Here is a 21,244-nt window from a genome sequence, read left to right as displayed (position 1 = left end):
CCAACTTTGGATTCTTGTGTGTTGTGATAATCAGCTGGGGTTCGGAAAATCCTTCAAAAAAAAAAATCTAATGTTCTGGCAACTTAACAAGGCTTCTGAAAAAAATAGCAGTTTAACATCTGGAACAAAAATACTCTGAGGAAGTCCAAGACCAACACAGCACAGAACATTTTCCCCCCATAACTGTTACTGTACAGCACTTTCTGAGTCCCCAGCTCAGTGAAATTGGAATGTTTGCATCAAGATGCTGAAATATTTTATTGGAAGTAATGCTGGAAGGTGGAAAGATAAAGAGCTATTCATACACTTGAACATTTTTTCAATTTTCTGAGTTTTGCTTATTTTTACTCCTGAGCCATGAATTTCCTCAGTCTTCTAATGCATCTTAATCTTCATCAATATTTAACTCTGCAGCAGAAATACTGCATACTTTGTTTTCCCATTTAACTTGAGAGTAGAGGGGCAAAAAAACATCTATGGAAAGAAGAAAAACAGCCAGTTCTAACGGAAACGAGTTTTCCTTTTTCCACAAGATGTCCTGGAACAGAGTCAAGGAGAAGGATGAAAGAGAGAGGTGGGCAGAAAGGACACCATGCTATTTCTGAGAAATAACTACACTCATCATTTAGCACACTCCTCTTCCTAACTTCAAATCCCAGGTTTAAGACCTGCCTAAGACCAAGAGCAAAACTATTTCTCAAAGACAGGGTAAACTCTCAGCAGACATTAGCACAAATGAGCAGCTCCCTGCAAGAGAGAACCCCTGCAGTGCCATGAAATGAAAAGAGCCACACATAGACATAATTACACACACACACTCTGTACATATATGTACCTCTACACATATGTAGATGTATGCACACACAAGATCCTTTCAGATGGGGATGGGAATGATAATTGAACTTTCACAAGCTAAGAGATGTCACATAATTTTTAATATTACCTGGAACAGCAAGTTCCCATTGCATACAACAGACAGTCTGTAATAAACTAACCAAGACACAACTGATGTAACCCCTTGCTAGCAGAGATGTTCCACATGTCATTGTCATTGTACTGTGCCAGAGCTTTTAAGAGAAAAACACTATTTTTGTGTTTCCTTTACCTCTATCTGAAATCTCTATGTTTAAATCATGCTCTGAAAAGTTTCAGATAACTAATTTTCCAACTGCCCACTCTTCCAGGGAGAGGCACCTGGAGCAGCACTTGGGCCTGGGACACTGGTAGTTCATCTGGTTAAAAATAAAATTAAGAAAAGCTCAGAAAAAATGTATGATAGGTTAAGATTTCCAATACAAGAGTTTCAGTGTTGGTTATGAAATGCTACAAGACCTTTCCTTGAAAAAACCAGTGGTGGTGGTCTTTGACAAACTCATGCTCTGCCCTCTAATCCAAATTACTGAGGACTTGTGCTACACCAAATCAGATCCCAAATACTGACTGGGACAGCATTAAAAGTAACATGGAGCTCCCTGCACATTGTCACCTAGCAGAACCCAAGAGACCCTAAGGCCTCTGAAGACACTGTGAACACCCTCAGCTCAGCCAGAGAAACTGGCTGTGGAAGGCTCAGATTACAGAACCAAAATATAACTGTGTCTCTATTCCTAATTGCAGCTGAACTCCAGTGTCACATCAACAAACACTTGGCACATAAAACAGCAGCTTTCAAGTGCTCTTACAGCAATTAATGATTCCTCCCTAGCTCTGCAGCTCAGGAGTTGGATTATTTTGGGAGGACAGACAGAAAATGGTGCATCCCAGCCCTGCTGACTCAGTCAAGGGAAGCTACAGGCACTCAGCTCTGCTTAAGGAGAGCTAGCAGAGGGAAGCCTGGCCACCAACCTGTGCAGGGAGAGAACCAAAGCACCTTTAGAGATGCTAAGGAACCAAGTGAGAGCCATAATGCTCATGTTAGAGAGGAAACTGGCCACTGATTTGTTGCTCTGAATATGGAAAGCCATTCAATTAAACAAAAAGCCTCAACAGACAGAAAGAATTGGGTTGGTTTTCAGTGGGTTCCTTATAGAATGGCAGCTCTGATTGTTTGTTAATGTAAGATTTTCCCTCTTGATCAGAGCAAACAAGAAGAACAGGCACCTCAGAAAGAATACAAACAAGCTTTTTAATCGCAGCCTTGAATTTTCTCCAGGCTCATAAGATTTATAGAAAAATGCTCTTCTGCAAGTTGTCATTCCTCTTTTCAAATAAAATAAGACTCATACAATCTTCTTTTTCAAGCAAAAAATATCCCTAACCCAGCCCCTCTGCTGCCAGACAACATATCTGCTTGTTGCTGCCTTGGGGTAGCAGAAGGATTTACAATTTGGCATATATGGATGCTCCAGTGGCACTACTGCACCACCCAGGGGAATTGTATGAAGCATTTCCCCAGTGCAGAGCCAACCACCACCAAGGATCCCATCACAAAATGTTTTCAGTGCCTTTGGAAGTGTTTGTTGCTAACAGCTAGCTGACAAACCATTCTCCTCCCCATTCACAAACACAGTTGTGATACAGGGACAAAAATGAAGGCAAGGAGTTGGTGTACAACCAGTTCTCTGTCACAAACTCAGAGCATCATTTTACTGATTTCCATTGTCCATCTTATGGGTTACAAACCATAGAGGCTTTGTAAAAGGCTGCTAGAGTCCATCCTCTCTCTTCTTTCTACAGTAAACCTTCTCAGAAAGCAGCAGACAGCAAGAGGTCTACCTTTCATGCACAGGCAGGGAAAGTACACCCCAAAGATGCACACCTAACCCCCTTTCCAGGGCCCTAGACATACACACACACTTCACTATCCCTCCCATTCTGCCCCCCCCATTCTGCTTCAAACCTGCATCTTGCAGTATTTTAATCCCACGACTTCTTACCCTATCTTAGCTACAGCTAATCCCTCCCTTTTGGCAGCTGGCTGCCCAGAGGACAATTCTGTGTTTCACTGTTACACTATACAGAATGTAATGAATCTTTAATTAAATGGCCTTGATGAGGAAAGTCATTCAAATTAGGCTTCATCAGCAAGACAAAACCCCAGCTGTCTTTCTTAAAGGATATAATGAAGCACAGTTTCAGCTACCTGGAATCCAATTTTAGGACTGCAGAACAACAGTCCATAAACCCAGCATTTGTTAGGCAAGCAGGGAATGGCTGACAGTGTTTAACATCTTGGACACTTTTCTATCAGACATGCTTTAAGCCATGCAGCTTTTATGGCAATTGCTTCATAAACCAGGAGGTTCTAACAATCTAACAGGCTTAATGCAACCACAGGCAAGAGTGCAACTGGTTTTACAGGGGTTATCATTTGATCATCCAGCAAATTACAGAAAAATGGTGCAAGCACCCTGGAAAAGGCACCTCTGGGGAGCTTATTGCAGCTCCACGGAAACGGAGTAAATAAAGCACATAAATAAATCATCAGCACATCCTCAATGTGCTTCTCATCCCTTTAGCATGAAAGCAACACTGGGAGCTTCTCTTGTCTAATTTGCACGAAAGGATTCATGTGCTCGGTGCTGAATGACTCCTCACACTGACTTCAGTGGAAATCAGCTACCCTGGATGTCAGAAGAAAAAAAAGCACTACCAGAAAGTTAATGAGGTACAAACCAGGTTATGAATGGACCAAAGAAAAAATTCTCCTAAAGCTATTTCCTGCCCTGCTGGGATGGAATACATGCCTTTTAAGGGTTCACCTTACCCACCCACCCGCCTTTCTTTAAGCAATGCTTTATTGTATCCCAAGACTTTCTTCACTTTTCTAATCAGTTTCCATTATGTCCTTTTCCTTTAAACTCTGCCACTGTTACAGCTCCACCAGGAGCAGTAATGCTGAAATCGGCAGCACAGGCTGGCTACAGCCTTTTAAATAGTCTTGACATGAAGCCAAGGTGGAACAGTTCTGCTGGTCAGGGGGTTTAAACTCTGGGACTCACTGCAGAGCCTGCATCCCTGCTCCTGCCAAGGCAGCTCTCCACACAACAACATGGAAAATTTTAGAGCAGAGTCTAGCCTAGGGTAAGAAAAAATTCCTGACCTGCAAGTTTTAAGAAGGAAGTTATGAACCAGAGGGCTGGATGTGGCCCCCTTCAAGCCAGAGGGAGACCCAAAGGCAGAGCACAGAGGCAGACCAGTTCTGGCAGAGAAGCACTCAATCCATACAGGGAGTTTTCCCTATTTCCTCCTCTGCTGGAAGGAGGAGGGTGATGCAGGTTTGCTTTATGTATTCACTTCTTGTTTTTTTGTTGAAAACCACCACCATGCTGTACACACATACTGTGCTATCACTTCCAATGAACCATTTTACCTACCATCAAATGTTTCTCTCACCACATTCCCACCTCACCAACTCACACTCACAACCAACAAGGCTCAGAGCTGGCTGGCAATCTGATGAGACAGGCTCTCAGAAGAATTTCCTGCTTCTGGTTCAGCCAGACATACTGCAACAACAGACACTCTCGCAGTATTCTGGCACCTCTACTCCTTGTTCAGGCCAAGGCCCAGGAATGCAAGTGAAAAAAACACTTTTTAATTTTTAGAATTTTAAAATAGCTCTTCCCTCTGCTGCCGTGGGTGTCTGGTTGGCTTCCATGCTAAAAGTCTGCTTCCACTGAGATTAACTGAATTTGGAAACTACAGTGCTGAAGGTATGACCAAAAAATTTGCTTCCCAGAAAACAGCTTGGGACATCACCACAGTAGGGCAGGGGAGCAGTTTGCTCCAGAGAAGCAAATACTATGGAAAGAACAAATTATTGACCCTCCAAGTACACTGAATTAGGTTTTCCACGAGTCCTGGGATACTTCCAGTGAGCATTTCAATAAAAATGACCTGGCTGAGGAAAACTGCAGAGGAGCTTCAGGCAAGACCTACAGATCTCTGATGCACATTCCTCAAAGTGCTGCTCATGAACTAAGGCAGCAAGAGTTCCCATATTTTCTGATCTCTTCTACTGAATTACCAAGCAAGCCTGCACTGCAGCTGGACAAGGCCATTCCTCAGTTTGACTAATGTCTCACACTAAATACTTCAGACACTTGTAGGCTGCTACAGCTCACACCTTTACTTCAGAGAGCATTTTTCAAGGCACCACTGCTGGACCAACATAATTCCCACTGACAGATCAGCTTGGGAAAAAGCCTTGCTGAAAATTCAGAATTTGGGACACATACAGATGCCCTCAAACAAATTCCTTCTTCTCATCCCAGGTCTCACCTTGTAATAGATAAAGTCTGGATGTATGCCCACGCCACAATGGAAACCATGGAAGGTCCTGGCACCTTTCAAGAGGGGTGACCCTCAGACATTCTTCTAGTTTTTCACTGAAAAATGCAGCTTCCTACAGACTGTGCTGATACAAGCAGCAGTCAGGGTACCCTCAAACACCTTTCCAGCCTCCAGCATGTGACTGCATGCTTCCCTGCCTCACGCTCAGCTTTCTTACAGTAGCAAAAGCACAAGTGGGGGCAAGAGCATTCTTTGTGAAAAATGAAAATGCCACTCCTAGCATATAGCAAGGTCACATTTTTAGGATGAGTTTAGAAGCAGAGCCTTAAAATTCCCAATATGAGATTTTATAGCTTGTTTGTGCTCCTAAATATCCTGCACAGGGCTCAGGAGGAAAGAGCCTGACTTTCAGAGGTGCTGAGCCTGTGGCTGCCATTCAGGGCCAAGGGTCAGAGGACATGTACCATGGTGTGAGCTGTTACTTAGGCACCTTAAAACACTTTAAAACCATTGTGTTGATGATCTCATGGACAGGAGTTATCACTTATGCCCGTGTCTGTTACTGCCTTGCACCAGACAGGGCATGCAACACAAGGAAAGCTGATTTTGACAGCAGTCACCTCCTCACCTCTTCTAGAGTACTTTCCATTGAGTGCATCCATTTTCTACCAGGTATAAAGGGGAAAACCTGCAAAAAATCTCATTACTAGAGCAGTCAACACATACAGGAGACATGTCAGATGCTTTATGTATCAACAATGGGGTTACAACAGCTCTTCCAGCCCTGGAGAGACTGTAAAAAGCAAGGGGCAAAGATTATGCGTTCTTTAAAGAACCACACTCCAAGTGGATTTAGCTTGCTCTTAAAACTAATTGCAGGATATATTTCATACTGCAACATGCTCTATTTAAGATTACTATGGATGTGAATTCTATTGTGCTATTAACCACACACTTTCACAGGCACCACACCACAGCCCAAAATCACCAAGTCAATACTTAAGGCTAAGAAACACTTTAAAACTACAGCCACATCCCAAACATTACATTACCTCAAACTTTCCACTAGTGAAAAACATGACCATGAGACCAGCTTAGAGAGATGGTAAGTAAGCAGACACAAGGGAGGAAGGAGTTTAAGTGCTTTAAACTAATAAGACTGATTACAAGCTCCACATTAAGCACTGGCACCTTACAGGATTGAGCCCCATCTACTTACACGCCTGCGTCATAAGCACAAGCCTTATGGTTAAAAGAAAAAGTCCCTTCTCTTGAAACCTAACACAGCATACAGAGCACACATCAACTGCCTGCTTTTATTCTTTCACTCCTTCTGGTCTGAAAGCATTTGCTAAATCTACATCCAGCTGCTCCACACTGCTTCCTGCACCAGATCAGGCAATCAGTGCTTGCACCTCCCTGTTGGACACCTCTCCAGGACAATTCCCATATCCTATGCCTCCTGCTAGTACCACAGCTGCAGTTCATTCCAAGCCTTATCATATTTAACATGACTGTCCATGTGAATTTTGCAGGACTAACAAAATTAAAATGGGTTTTCATATAAGTGCTTTTCATACAACTCCCCAAAAATCCAGCATAGTACTTTGTGGCATATGTAGGTGTATGGTGAATCTGTTTTCAAGAATGCAAAACAATACACTATTTTTAGACACAGTTTCAGGGTTTATATAAATCTGAAAAAGACCTTACACACTGTATTATTAGCAGCCCTTGGTTTACATTCCATCCAGAAAAACACAAACCCATCTCTTAAGAAATTTTAGGACTACTGCTGCATGTTAGAGGACTGGCAGACCTTTAGAAGCTCCTGTTAGGCTCCTGGCTTGTGTGCAGCAATCTTGTATAGAGGGTAAGGGAACTAAGCAAAGTGGAAACTAGGTTAAATTCAGAGAAGCCTGGTGCAGAATTATAAGCAGTGCCTTTAGTCCTTAAGATGAAGCATGGACAGAGCACATTTTTACTGCACAAAAGCTTTTGGCAGTTTCTGGTGGCTGCTGACATCTGTGCCAAAGTTCCCCTAAGGATGGAGAAATGAGAAGGATAAAGTCATGCTCACAAAATACCAAAATCAGGACATGAAACTGTAAGCCCAGGAGAGACAGGACATGCTTGCAGCTAGCAGAGGGGATGGTCATGGGAGTATATTCCCATCAGCACCACAAACATCACTGCCTTAGTTAGTTCAGATAGCAGGTGGATAGCAGCCACCTTTCTTTGTTTCACCTTCCCTGGATTGACTTTTGCTGCTCCCCAGTCAACCTGAATGGCCAGGACACAAGGCACAGCAATGTGGACTGCAGGGGAGCCACAGCTCCTGCTACTGGGTCAGGCAAAACTGATGGGAGAGTTACTGAGCCAAGAGACAGGCAGCAAAACAGAAATACAACACAGGAGCCCATCTTCCCTGCCCTGTAACACCTACAGGAGCAAGGCTCTCATGACCCCAGTTTGATCAGGGCATCACTGATGTCATTGCCCTACACCAGCTTCAGCACCATGGGCTGATGTCTTGTGAAGGCTTTGGAAACACAAAAAAATGCTCAATCCAACCCCGTCCACACCAGGTCTAGTCCTGCTCCTGCAAAATCTCTCTAGTCAGCCCTGCACAATGCACAGCTGCTTTGATGCTCTCCTGTCAGCAATGGGTTTCAGGCTGCTCATGGCATTATCTCAGATACAAGAGGGATGCTACTGCTGGCAGCCTGCCATTCATCAAACCCACCTAGAAATGGCTCCACTACTGCTGCTCGCAGGCATAAATACAGCAGCAGTTCCAGTCCAAAAGTTCTTGTGATTGGGTTATCCATGAAGCCAAAGCATAAGGTCAGAAAAGACTGGCACCTTTTCCAAATGGCTCCTTGCACTCAGGAAATGAATACCTACCTCCTATTAGCAATGCTGGTGTTTTCAAGCTCATTTAATCTATAACATGCTATTCAGGAAAAACCTGTCCATCATTTCCACAGCCCAAACTGGCAGATTATCAGCTGCCATCAGCCATCCCACAACAAAATAGACCCCAAAATCCACAGGAGACTGTTCTCCCCTGGCAGCTTTCTGCAAAGGCTCTTCTAGGACACTCTCTTCCATAACATTAAGCCTTTAAGCCTGACTCGCAATATATTAAACCTCTATTTGCCAAGCATTCACTGCTAGGCCTTTCTAAGAATCATTTTGCAAAGCTTGGATGGCAGTGTGTTTTCACAGCTGATGTGGAAAAGCTAGAAACAACATTTCCCAATGAGAAATCTCTGCTTTACAAAGTGTGCACTGTTTCTTTGGGTTGATCTGACTTGCTAAGGGCTGGGAGGAGGAGGGGGGGGGTGCTGCAGAATTCTTTTATATTGTTGACAGAAAGTATATCTAACTCTAACTGTCTTCCTGGTGGAATGTTCCATTTCCTACTATCTGTTCTAGGATGGATATCCTGAGGCAGGGAAGAAAAAATAAATCAACATCTACATTCAAACCACCCATTGCTGGTGCTAGTGATGGCCTATCTTGTGCCACTGGACACCCTGATTAAGCTTGAACACAAGTTTTCCCTCACAGAGAGCAGGAAAACACCAGCAAGATCTGTGCAAGGTCAAGACTGGGCATCTGCCTCCCAAACAGCCAGTGCTTGGAACAACTCGTGACCTTCAGGATCACAGCAAGTGACTCATTAAGAGTCTGCTAAACAGCTATCAGTATTACAGCTTGTTCATAATACATGACAGCTTAAGTGGGTCACAGAGACCTGTCTATCCCAGCAGCTGACTCCAAGAGCGGCCGGTACCGGCAGCTTAAGGAAGGAATAACAAAGAGGACAAGTGCAGAGTGCTGCTGTCTCCAGTGTATTTTCCCCAGCTTATTGTAAGAGGCAGTGTACATATTTCCAAATTCAGCCATTGCATCTGGATCAAAGAGTTAAAACAGCTATTGATGGATCTCTTCCATGGTTGACATCCAGCTGTACTTTTGCCACCCCCCCAACCCTGCAACATCCTGGCAAAGACTCTGACAGTTCAGTTGTGCACTGCATGACAAAGTACTTCCTTCTGCTGGAATTTGCTGCCTGGGTGTTTCTCTGGATGTCATTTTCATACTGCCAGTCCCAGTTCATTTGCTCTGTACCATCTGAGATATTGTAGAACTCTCCTATTTCTCCCCTCCCCTACTCAAAGTAACTTTGAGCTGAAGGCATTTATCTAATTAGTGTCACTTCTTCCAGGAATAGTCCTACACTGCAGCAAGGTCTTCTCATCCATCCACACACCTTTTCTGCTTGTTCTACATTTCCAAAATGGGTAACCAGAACCTCACACAGCATTTCAGGTCCAGATGAATAATCAGTTTAAGCCAAATCAAGAACAATGCCTTTCAGCAATACTGGAGGCATACAGTGATCATCTAGAAAGGACAGTGCTAAGTCAGAGCTCTGTGGTCAAGGCAGACTGGTTGGTTTATTGTGTGACAATAAGATCACATTCCAGAATAAGATGAAATTTAACAGAAACATTCGCTTTATGGGTCATAAAAATAAGAGATTTCTGTATGGCATGTAGAAGATCCATTTCCTATGGATTAGATTTTCACAGTTGGAGTTGCCAGCGTCAGCAAAGACGTGGCATCCCATATGATGCATCAAGTGCTGACAAGGGCTCTCCCCCATGTACACAGAGCCAGGTCACTCCCCACCCTTCCTTTGACAGCATTCTCTCCTACACTGACTTCTGCCTTGACTTTTCCTGCATTGGTGGTGGTGGGGCTACTTTTCAGTTTCATTGCTTGCAACCAGTTCAGATCAAAGGGATCAAGAATTATTGGACAAATATCAGTAAGGCCAATACCAGAGTAGTGTCTGCCTGATTTCTTTCAGAAACATACACTAAAACCAGCTTTCTCTTCATATTTCAAGCTGCTGCAGCCAGAAGGAATGTGGAAAAGGGTTAAGACAACCCTGCACCTTCTTCTTGTCTAACAGCCTCTACTCCATGAGAGCACCATAATTAGAAGTTTCTGAATACATGTGGCTACAGGAGTCACCCAAAAACACCTTGCAAAAAAACCTGCCAAACTTTGCAGAAGACTTCAATCAGACCTTTCTAATGAATAAAAAAACCACATGCATTCCATTCATATCATCCTCCATCACTATTGTTTCCATCAGTTTCTACTTGCCTCTCACCAACCCTGCTCACCCCAGCTCTTCCTAGCACAGGCACAAGTATTTCCATCAGAAGTTTTTAACAGGTTCAAAGACATGAACTAGTGTACTAAACTTCAGTGAATACCTAGCGATTAGCAATAGCCATGACATCTCTCTGTAAAATGTTAGAACATGAGATTCATCACTTTTACTATTTTAAGCACAGTGATGACAGGCACATGCAGTACTTGGGTAGGTGAAATTCTCCAAAGTGCTTTTACTGTTTGGAAAATGAACTCCTATAGGCTGCTAAATGTCTTTACTTCTACACAGAGGCATGGTCAGCAGTTTACCACTAAACACTGAAATTATTTTTAAAAACATAGCTTGCTATTTCTGGAGAGCAGGCCAAAAACAAGCTCTATCTGTAAAAATACTTGTCTTTCTAGCCTGAGTTTGCATGGAGATGACCATCTCCATGGCTGCTGGCCTGCAGCTCAAAGGCCATCAATCACACTGAAATTCAGAGACATTTGCACAAGCAGGATTCTTATCCTGCAAGATCACCCTTTCTGAGATACAGGATTCAGCTTCCTGACAGCTCTTACAGTAAAAAAAAAAAAAAAAAAGCAGAGAGAAATGCAAAATCAATCACACCACTGTCAACAGTGTCCAATTATGTAGCAGTTTTGTTTTGGTTTGCTTCAGTGGCCAGCTGGGACTGAGCTGAGATAGATGATTTCATCTTGCCAGAGAACTTCAGTTGGCATCCGGAGACAGGCGTGGATAGCCAGATCCTTTACTATTAACATACATAATGAACCCTCCAGAAACAAATTACCACTATCCTTTTCTAAGGATGATGCCAAATACTGAATCTCTATTGACATGAAAATGAGTTCTGCAAGTCTGGAAGGAGCTGAATTTTATCTGTTTGTGTGGTTTTAATATTGACTCCAAGGGACAGAAAAGCGGTGTGTTAGAGTGGTGCAGGTGATCACTGGCCTTGGATGAATGCAAGACCTGACTCAGCAACATCTCACACATAAAACATTTCACCTTTTTTTTCCCCAGAACAAAAACTCCTAATACTGCTATAAAAGGGGCAGCAATAAAAGATCCTCTCACCTGCTGCTGTGGGTACATCATTTATCTTCACCCTACAACTGTGACTGACCAGATCTGACACCAAGAGTGAAGCTCTCTTACACCATAAACTTGATTTACTATTTACCAGCAGACTTTTGACAAAGACAAGAAATCCTCTGGAAACTCAACAACACAAGCATAGACACTGCTTTCCTGGACTGAGCTGCTAAGCTCACTGTATATTCAGCATGAATGGAGCATAGCAAGTTAAAACTTGCTATACTGTCACTTCCCTCAGCATCCTCAGCAGTCATGCTAAGCCTGCAGCAGAGGCAGAGTACCTGCTCCAGAATCACTTCAAAATAACCAGTAACAGTGGTAGAAATTAGAGTCTGCATGTGTTCATTTTAATGAAAAATATCGGTGCTAAGATCAGCCAGGCTTGCTGAAGAGTTGCATGCCCCAGTCACCTCACCAAGAGAGATGATGGGAGACAAGAAGTTTAAGTGCACAGCTGATCAGGCAGACCACACTGGGGATATTGGGAACCCATCTTTGAATCTCATAACCAAAATTCCAGAAGTGAATGTGGTAAACTAGTTTTTGCAATGCTTTTAAGTAAGGCAGTTACAAAAAACACGACAAAATCCAAACAAAAAGCTACAAAACATCAACTATTCAGGTTTAATTTGAAAGTCCAGGCAGAAAGTTCTTGGGTGAGGAACAGAGTAGCTCCAAGTCATGTGTAAGTCAGAGCAGCAGCAAAAGATTCTTTTACTTGCTGGAAATGCTTATGGTTATTTGGAACCTTTAACCACTCAGCATTTGCACTGAACCATAAGCTCACCAAGGGCTATTTATCACAGCTAAAGGAACAGTGATTAACAAAGTACAGAAGCTGACATCAGGCTTGCACAATAATAATCTAGTGTCCACAAGAGATTAAAAAACAGGCATTTAATTTGGGTTCTGACTTTTTTTAATCTTCTGGCCAGTAACTGGGATATTTCTGAGAATCCTGACATCACAATTCAATAACAAGGTCTAAATATGGCTTCTACTAGAAAAGCATGAAACCCAAGCTGCTCCTAGCCTGTCCTTATAGATTGTTTTACAGTTCTATAGATAGAAACCAATTATAATGAATACAGTCCACTTACATTGATCTGACTAGAAGCTACTTCCTAACATTTTCATTAAATCGGGGATCACAGAAGCAAAATTGAAAATTAAAAAATACAGTTCTTGGCATAGCCAGTTCACCCAAAGTGTTAGCCTTATTAATGTAGGGTCAGAGCTATATCAGCAGTGAACTTTAAGGCCAAATAACCACCTGCCCAAACCAAAAGGCATCACTTAAACTGTGAAGCAAATGATAAATGTTTGCTTTGGGAAGCTAAAGCACCCATTCTTATGTACACTGATAATTACATTGGCTCCCAATAAAATTCTTCCTGATGTTGCCTAAATTGGGTTTTTTTAAACTTCTCAGTACTGTTTAAAAACTTTTCTCCTCTACTGCATGCTTTTCAGTTAATTTATATACACTAATACAGAAAACACTGAAAATTAAAGCTATTGATATGATAAAAGAAAACACTGAAGCAGACTCTGATACAAGTTTCTTCACTGCCTTCTGCAATCCATAATGGACATCACTCATTATCCTGGACAAAGTCTCCAAGTGACACCAACTTTGTAGAAGATCATTATAACTGGGTTTGCCAATTATAGGCCCAAAGAAAACCAAATCCCACATTAAAACTGAGGTGCACATCATACCCAAAGCCTGGCTGGTACTTCTCAACTTGTTTTCATTATGACAGAAAAGAAAATGCTGACAGTATCTTGCATGCTTTCACTCTATTGTGAGTTAGACAGTGAACATGATGAAAAAGGCTAAAGGATTATGTATATATGGCTCAATATAGAATGGGAAAGGTATTAAAAAACCCAATCTAACAAGAAGATGGAAAGGTACCTAGTGCCATCTCCAGTTTTTGTCAGCCTTCATGTAAAGTGTTTGCCCATGCTTACTTACCTGCTGTTTCAAGTACTAAGCAGTTACACTGTGGTAATCTCTGTGCCTTCTTTCATAAGTTTTCTAGGTGGAACACCAAGGTGGTCTGGGTCATCAAGGGTAAAGCACAAGGATGTGCAAAGAGGTCAGTGAAAACATAAAAGACCACCCCAATTTGTCTGACAGTTTAAAGAACCATGAATTATTTAAAATGGTAATACAACATTTAATCTCTTGCTTTTCCAGTGACCATCCTCCATAGAAAGGAGATTCCTGACAGTGCCAGTTCAACCAGGGAGCAATGGTACCCACCCAGGAGAAAGCCCCAGCCTTGCTAAGCTCTACCCCCACATGTCTGAGCTGCCCAGACAGAGCTGGGTGGGAGCACTGTCACCCTGAGCTGGGCTGCAGGAGTGCCCTGCTCTTCCCCCAGTGCTGGCCAGCAGCACTGAGCATCCCTGTGGGAATGGAGACCAGCTACAGGAGCTCCTCTGCTTGGGTCATCCAGCTTGGAGATGTTGCTGAGGTTCAGCCAGCTTGTGCCCAGCATCCAAATTGCCTCCACAGAGGAAAAAAAGATATGTCACTGATATGACAGAGGAGACTCCCTTCTGAAGGGAATACAAGGCCCCACATGCACCCACTTAGGGGTCTAGGGACCTGGGGTCTAGGTTAAGGAAGCCTGCTGCCCCCCTGGGGCCCTGGTTAAAGATGGAAGAGTGAGCTTCCATCTCTGATACAGTCCTCAGATTATTATCCATTATTGGCTTTTCAGGTGTGCAGCAATGAAGTCCTAACAAGAAGTCTGAGGGCAACCAACAGACCTCAGGGCCTTGGGATTAAGGGATCAGGAGCACAAGTAGTATCCCCCTCTGGCTTTGTAACTGCAGGGAGTGATGAGTGAAGAAAGGAGAGAGCCAGCAGATCTATACCTGGCTCTGAGCCTGGTGTCACCAGCACAATTTTTGGGTTTTGATAATGGGTAGGTTTACACAACAGGCCTGCTGGAGACACTTGTGTCTCTCCTTGGAGAGGAGTTAGCAGGGCTCATTGAAAGAGCTTTAAACTAGATTTGAAGAGAAAAAAAGCCAGGCTAACTAGAGGTAAACCTGGGGCAGCACACCAATGTTTGAGGGGTGATGTGCTAGTGAGGTCCTTCCATTTGCTGCCTCAGTGGAAGCAGGGGGCTCAGATCCATGTGGCAGCCAAGTGTTATGATATGTTAGGTCCCTCTGGATATGGTGATTGTGATCTGGTGGCTGAAGGCCACCCTAGGCACAGCAATCATGAAATAGTTTTTGATTACTGGAGAAATTGGCCCATTTAAGGGACTGGTTGATAGAGTCCCTTGGGAGGCATTACTGAACTGCCTGTGGGTAGGAAAGGTCTGCAGAGGCATCTCTCAGCAGGAAGGAAAGGAGGCTCAGAAGGCACCTCATCACTTCACAAATACCTGAAAAGGAGTTTAGTGAGGTGGGAATTGGTCTCATATCCCAGAACACAAACAACAGGACAAGGGAGAAGGATCTCAGCTTGCACCAAAGCAGGTTTAGATTGGATATTATGGAAAATTTCTTCACTGAAAAGATTTTCAAGCTTTGGGCTGCCCAGGGAAGCAGTGGAATAACCATGCCAGGAGGTATTTGAAGAATGCATGGGGCACTTTGGGTCATGGCTTAGTGGTGGACTCAGCAGTGCTGGCTTAACAATTGGACTCTACCATCTTAAAGGTCTCTTCAAACCTAAAGGATTCTATGGTACTGGTACATGCTGTAAAACAAACCTCCATAACCTAATTAAGTTCAGGAGTCAGCAGAGTCTTAAATCTCTTCCTCCTGAGCCAAACTTTTCTATTACTTTGAAACAGACATCATTAACCTGCAGGATCATCCATCTAGAGACTGGAGAAAGTGTCTTGCATTTAGCAGCAGCTATGCTGTATTACCTCAGTATATACAATACATAAATAACTTAGTCAACTCGTTTTTCCTTTTTTTTTTTTTTTTTTTTTTTTAGAAACCTCCACCTCCAGGCCTGAGAATTATCCCTGAAAGCTAACTGCAGTTGGGACAACAAGCCAGTGTAGGGTGCAAGCTATGGCTCATACACAGCTACACAGCCTGCAGAAGCTGAACAGGGTGGGAAGGGTGGCAGCTGAGGGCACTCAGCCCTGAGAAGCAGGTTACCCAGCCCAGCACAGCTGTAAGCTCTGCAGAAGTACTACTGTGGACAAAATCCTGCCACACAGCAAATAGACTTGGGAAGAGGCACTCAGAGATGTTGAAAAAGCAACTAGGTGTTTTCTCCACTTCTTGTTGAGAGGATGGGATTTGGCAAATTCCTTTGCTGCTCATCTGTCCCTCATTGCTGAAGGACCAGCTAACCTATAGCACATGAATGCAGCCACAAGTGCCCCCACAGTGTCTTGGGGGAGTGAGGAATAACAAAAGTCTTGGGTAGAAGTTTCCTCTTAACCAAGAAAGGAAATACACTGAGCTCTTCTGCAGCAGCTCCTGTAGTTTTCTCAGCACCAGCTAATTCTCCATTCCTCATGTGGCAGCTCAGAAGAGGCCAGGTCACTGTGGGTGCATTTTGCTGAGCTTCTGGGTTTCCATCTGTCTGCATAAGCACAGAAATTGTAGAAATGCTGTTTTGTGCTATCCCAAGCACATTAAGACAACTTAGGCAGCAAGAGCAATGTGCTGATGAGGGCTCTTCACAGCAACTAACCCTGCTGCCTGCAGAAGGTGACGTTGAGAGTTTATACTAGAGGAATAAACAATTGAGAACATACTGCTGGAACAAAAGGCACTGGAACTGGCAATCTGATCCATGATCACAACATTTCCACTGGACTTACTCAACTTAAGCATCAAGTGCACTGGTGACTGCACACAGCTAAGAACAATACCAGCTCAGACACATTAGCAATCTACCTCAGGCTTACTCCAAATGCCTTTACCTTCCAGCCAAATCAAAACTCCACAGAAACTATGAATTTTTAAGTAAGTTCAGAAGTTGATAACACAGAAACATAATGCCTTGAAATAAGTCTGACTTGCAAACAAATCATTAAATGCATGAATAATTTTTCTACTTTACTAAAAAAATACTGGGCTCTTTCCCAGCGCTGCCTGAACATGACCAAATTTAATTCAATTCTTTTTTTCCTCCTTACAATAACTTGGAGCAAGAACAGACATAACCCTAGATTTTATTTTGTTTTGTTCCAGACAGACAATCAGTAAAGAATCCAATGTTGCTGGGGGAAAAGCAACGATATCTATAAAGCCTGAAAGCTCAATCAATGCTATTACAAACTACTGCAGAAATTGTCTACTGCATAGAGTTACTGTAATTGGTGACAAGGCTTCTTAATAAGGAGTCTAGTCAGCGAAAAAAAAAGCTGTATCCTTCTTAAATACTGCCTTACAGGTTTTCAGTAGCATGAAACAGAGAAGATGAGGACAGTACTACTCAGTACATGCATCTGGCAGACAGTTTATCAGAAGGCACAACCCACCTGAAACAGCTCTGCTCCAGCTGCATGTGCTGTTGTGTTTGGGATGCACCTCAGCAACCCCCATGTGCTCTTCAATGTTCACTGGTCCAATCAGGCTTTAGAACCCAACCTCCCACATGCCTCTTACACTCCCTCCCTCTATTAATTATTTGCAGAAATGGTGCCTTACAATCCTGTTTCTTTCATCCTTTCCTTCCTCCACTGCCCCTACCTGCTCTGTACAAAAATACATTTAATAGTTAAGAGATGAGTAAGACAAGCCCAGCTGAGTCCTGCCTCAAAGGGAGGCTCAGGTCAGGAGAGCATGATTAGGAGCTGGGCTTTACTGGGTTAAGCCAAGCATACACCAACTGTACTGCTAAAATATTCATGGGTTTGCACTTATGTTACATAAAAAGCAAAAGAGATTGCAGTTTGAGAAACCAGTGCTGACGTAGACTGCATCCACCCTCTTTCCCTGTCACCCAGTGCAAGTGACAGTGCCCTGCAACAGCCTTGGTTCACTTTCATATCAGGCTGGCCAAGCCAGCTGATGTGGGGCAGCACTTTGCATTTGTCCCTGTTCCACCATGAGGTCTCCATGGGTCAGCCCCTTTCTTCAGCCTCTTAGGGACCCTCTGCACAGCCTAGACCTCAATGGGATCACTTCTCACCCTTGCCCCAGTTTGGGGCCACTCACAGCCTCAATAAAGATGCCAGGTCACCAATGAAAGCATTTGACAGGGCAGATGGTAGGACAGACGCTGCAGCAACATCACTTGCCACCAGACTCCAGCAACTATCTCAGTGGGGAATTAAGAGACTGAGCATAAACCTCAGAAAAATATCTTGGGAGGCTGCTAACAGGCACTCACTGGGATTAGCAGGAGGGTCAGGAGCAGGTGCTGGGCTCCCTCAGTGCCTGGACTTCCTGAGCACCTGTGGTTGGTACCTCCTGAACCAAAGTTGGAGGCAGTAAGAGCAGAGAAGCTTTGAGTACATCAGGAAATAGCCTCTCATGCAGCTCTTTCTGGGGGACATCATCATAGATGTTTGCCAAGATGTCCAAGGCACACACCAAGCCCTCCACACGACATTCAGAGCTCTGGGGAGGCATGTGTGCATTCCTGCTTTCTAAAGCCCTTGCCATTTCACTGTGTCCAATATGACATCCTGGTCACTAACTACTCAACACAGACACTCCAGCTAAACAAAACTGACAGCAACCACACTGGGAAGGGGAGGATGCCTTGGAGAGGAAAGGGATCAGGAATTGGCAGGTAGCATCCTGCAGAAATAAGCACTTCTCCCCATTTCCACAAGACACTGCTGTAACAACGTTACCAGAAGGAAGAACTGTTCTAAGTAAGAGTAAAACATTCAGACAAGCACTACACTGCAGTGTCATGCATTGTTATAGCTTTAAAAGGATACTTGTTCAATCATTTTTTTTGTTTTCACTTCACAGAAAACTCAAGGGAGGGATTGCTCCATCATTCAAGAGCACTAATAATGCCTGAAAGCTCTTTCTCTTGATCATAACTCTGCCTGGACAAGTCACAATGGAAAGAAGTAATTCTCTCCTCCTGAAGGGGAAATGGTACAAATGGCAGCAGGACTCACAGAGTGAGTACATACCAGTATGTCATGGGAAGGACCAGTGAAAACTCACTTTGATTCTGGCTAAGAAACAACTGCTTCTGTGAGTAGCATGTAGTAGCACTTTAGTCTGGTGTTGTCCCCTTAAAGGGCATTCAGGTATGTTACAAAGAGTAAATACACATGATTATGCATGTGTACAAGTTGTAGGCAGCATCTCAGATGTTACACCACTGGGGAAGAATTTAAGAAAACTTTGCAACTGATAAGAGAAAGATACTTTTCAATAAACACCAAAACCAACTGGAGCAATTCAGCCATTACTCTCAATGGCTAAGAGGAGCTGCTTCCCTGTCCCACAGGCACAACAGCACACACCTGTGGATCTCACAAAGCACTATGGTACCAAAGATGGGAACTGAAAGAGACATGAGGAGGGTTACATTAAAAGATGCTCACAGGAAGGAAGGCTGTCACTGCCCATTGAGGAGATAACTGGGTGGCCCTTCAACGCATGCACTGCCTCATGAACTAGTTTATGAATGGGCTGAGGACATTAAGAAACTACTACAAAGACCTAAAGAAAGGCTTCTGTGTGTGTTCATCTTCCACACCTCTCTCCAGTGACACAGCCTGCATCCCCCATACATGCAGGGGGCCTGCAATGGCTGCACAGGGAAGGCAGGCACGGACACCAGGTTCAAGGGCATTAAGGCTAAACACACACCAGCTCTTGTTCCCAGGCCAGTAGATACAATTATCGCAGGCACCAGTGATGCACTGCCGGGGGCTCACTCGGGTTCAACGCGTACTGAATATGTGGTTTATGGACTGAGCAGAGCTGTACCGTGGACACAAACCCGGACAACCCGACGGACGGGCTGGGCAAGCTGACACGGAGCGAAAGCCCCCACGGCCCAGAATGGATGAGTCATAGTTTACTCTGTCCATCCACTTGTCCATGTCTCCAGGAGCAGAGCATCGCTCTCCAGCATGCCCAGCACGGCGGGGCTCCGCCGCACAGCGGGCTCGGCTGCCCGGGCGGGATGCGGGGCGGGATGCAGGGCGGGATGCCGGGGCTGGGATGCCGGGGCAGGAGGCGCTGGCGGGGCCGCTCCCGCCGAGCAGAGCCGCAGCTCTGAGCGCGGTCTCTGGGCTGGGGCGGGCCCGGGGACACGCCCGAAGGCGCGGCCGCCCCGAGCTCACCTGCGCGGGCACCGCTCCGCTCCCCGCTCCGCTCCTCACCTCCTTCCTGCGGCTGGGCGCGCCCGGGCGGGTGAGCAGCGCCGTCTCCTCGCAGACCACGGCCACATCCTCCACGAAGACACAGTCGGGGAGGCTCTCGTCGGCCGGCAGCTCCAGCACCTGCAGCCCCAGCTTGCCCCGCAGCACACCCACATACAGCTGATGCTCCCTCTCCGCGCGTGCGAAGTCCACCTCGGGGCCCGCCGTGCTGCGCAGCGCCTGCCGGCACAGCGACTCGGGCAGCGCCCGCACCACGGCGTGCGTGCAGCGCCCGAAGGCGGCGAGGCCGCCGCCCAGCCCGGCCATGCTGCGCGGCGGGGACGGAGGGGATGGCGGAGAGGGACGCGAGGGACGCGCGGCGGGGACGGCGGAGGGGACGCGAGGGACGCGCGGCCGGCTCTGGCAGCGGAGAAAGCGCCGCCCGCGGCCCGGCCGCGCCCCATTGGCTCCCCACCAGGCACATTTCCATGGGGCCGCCCCCATTGGCTGGCGGCGGCGGCCGCGCCGCGCCATTGGCCGCCCCCCGCGCGGCGCCGCTTACCTGTGCGGGCGGCCGGGCGGCCCCGCGCGTGGCCTGAGGGGCGGCCTGAGGGGCGGCCCTGCCCCGTTCCGGTGGCTCTGCCCCGTTCCGGTGGCTCTGCCGAAGGCACAGCGGGCTGACAGCGTTCGGAGCCCCGCGCAATGTCCAGGCGCATCCTTACATCCGTTCCAGCCGGGCTGGGCAGGGGAAGGTCCGTGACCCTCCTGCTCGAGGGTGCCTTGGCTTGGCCACCTGCGAGCCCTTTGCCGCTGCCTTCTCCTTCCCTGCTGGCACAGCTGAAGACCGGGCGGTTCGTGCGGGTGACCAAAGGAGGAATATCCCACGACAAGGGCAGTTCCAATTACAAATCCTAAGGAAATAAGCCCAGCCGGCTCTCCTGTCACGCTGTCTGCGGGCACTCACAGGCGGAGCGTGTGCACCTGCTCCCACTCCTGTACACCATTGAGGTTCCCACCTCTGTGGAGTCCAGGGACACCGCTCCACCTCCGCCTCAGGGTCTGAAACGAGGATTTCACACACTTTTCCCTAAAAGAACACTTCCCCGGTTTCATTTTCCCCAGTGCTACCCTGGCTGGAGGTTATCCTGGAGGAGGGCCAGCCCTTGCCAGAGCATATCTCTTTCTCCCAGGCAAATAAAGCTTCGTGCCAGGCAAAGGCGCAATCACTTGTACTGCTCCTGCTCCCAAGCCACCCACGTATCTCCAAGGTCTGTCCTCACCAGACCAGACAGGAAAAAGAAGGAATATGAATTTTCCTTCCAGCTCTGCTTTTGCTGGCAAGGCTTTTGCAAGTGTCCCTCTGGTCGTGGAGGGGACCCCACTATCAACAGCCCAGTGTTCCCCATGCAGAGCTCGGCCA

General features: G+C 45.7%; 1 protein-coding gene across 1 annotated transcript in view; it reads right to left on the bottom strand.

The window, feature by feature from the left end:
* Positions 1 to 20,269, bottom strand: part of DDAH1 (dimethylarginine dimethylaminohydrolase 1) — a 55,839-nt gene extending 35,570 nt beyond the window's left edge. Inside the window, exon 1 of the mRNA XM_079314315.1 lies at positions 19,846 to 20,269. Coding sequence (XP_079170441.1) covers positions 19,846 to 20,151 — 306 coding nt within the window. The 5' untranslated portion in view covers positions 20,152 to 20,269. The remainder of the gene's footprint in view (positions 1 to 19,845) is intronic.
* Between the last annotated feature and the right edge of the window lie 975 nt (positions 20,270 to 21,244).

This window comes from Erithacus rubecula, assembly GCF_903797595.1.
Source record: "Erithacus rubecula genome assembly, chromosome: 10".
NCBI lineage: Eukaryota > Metazoa > Chordata > Aves > Passeriformes > Muscicapidae > Erithacus > Erithacus rubecula.
This window is presented reverse-complemented; position numbering and strand designations above follow the sequence as displayed.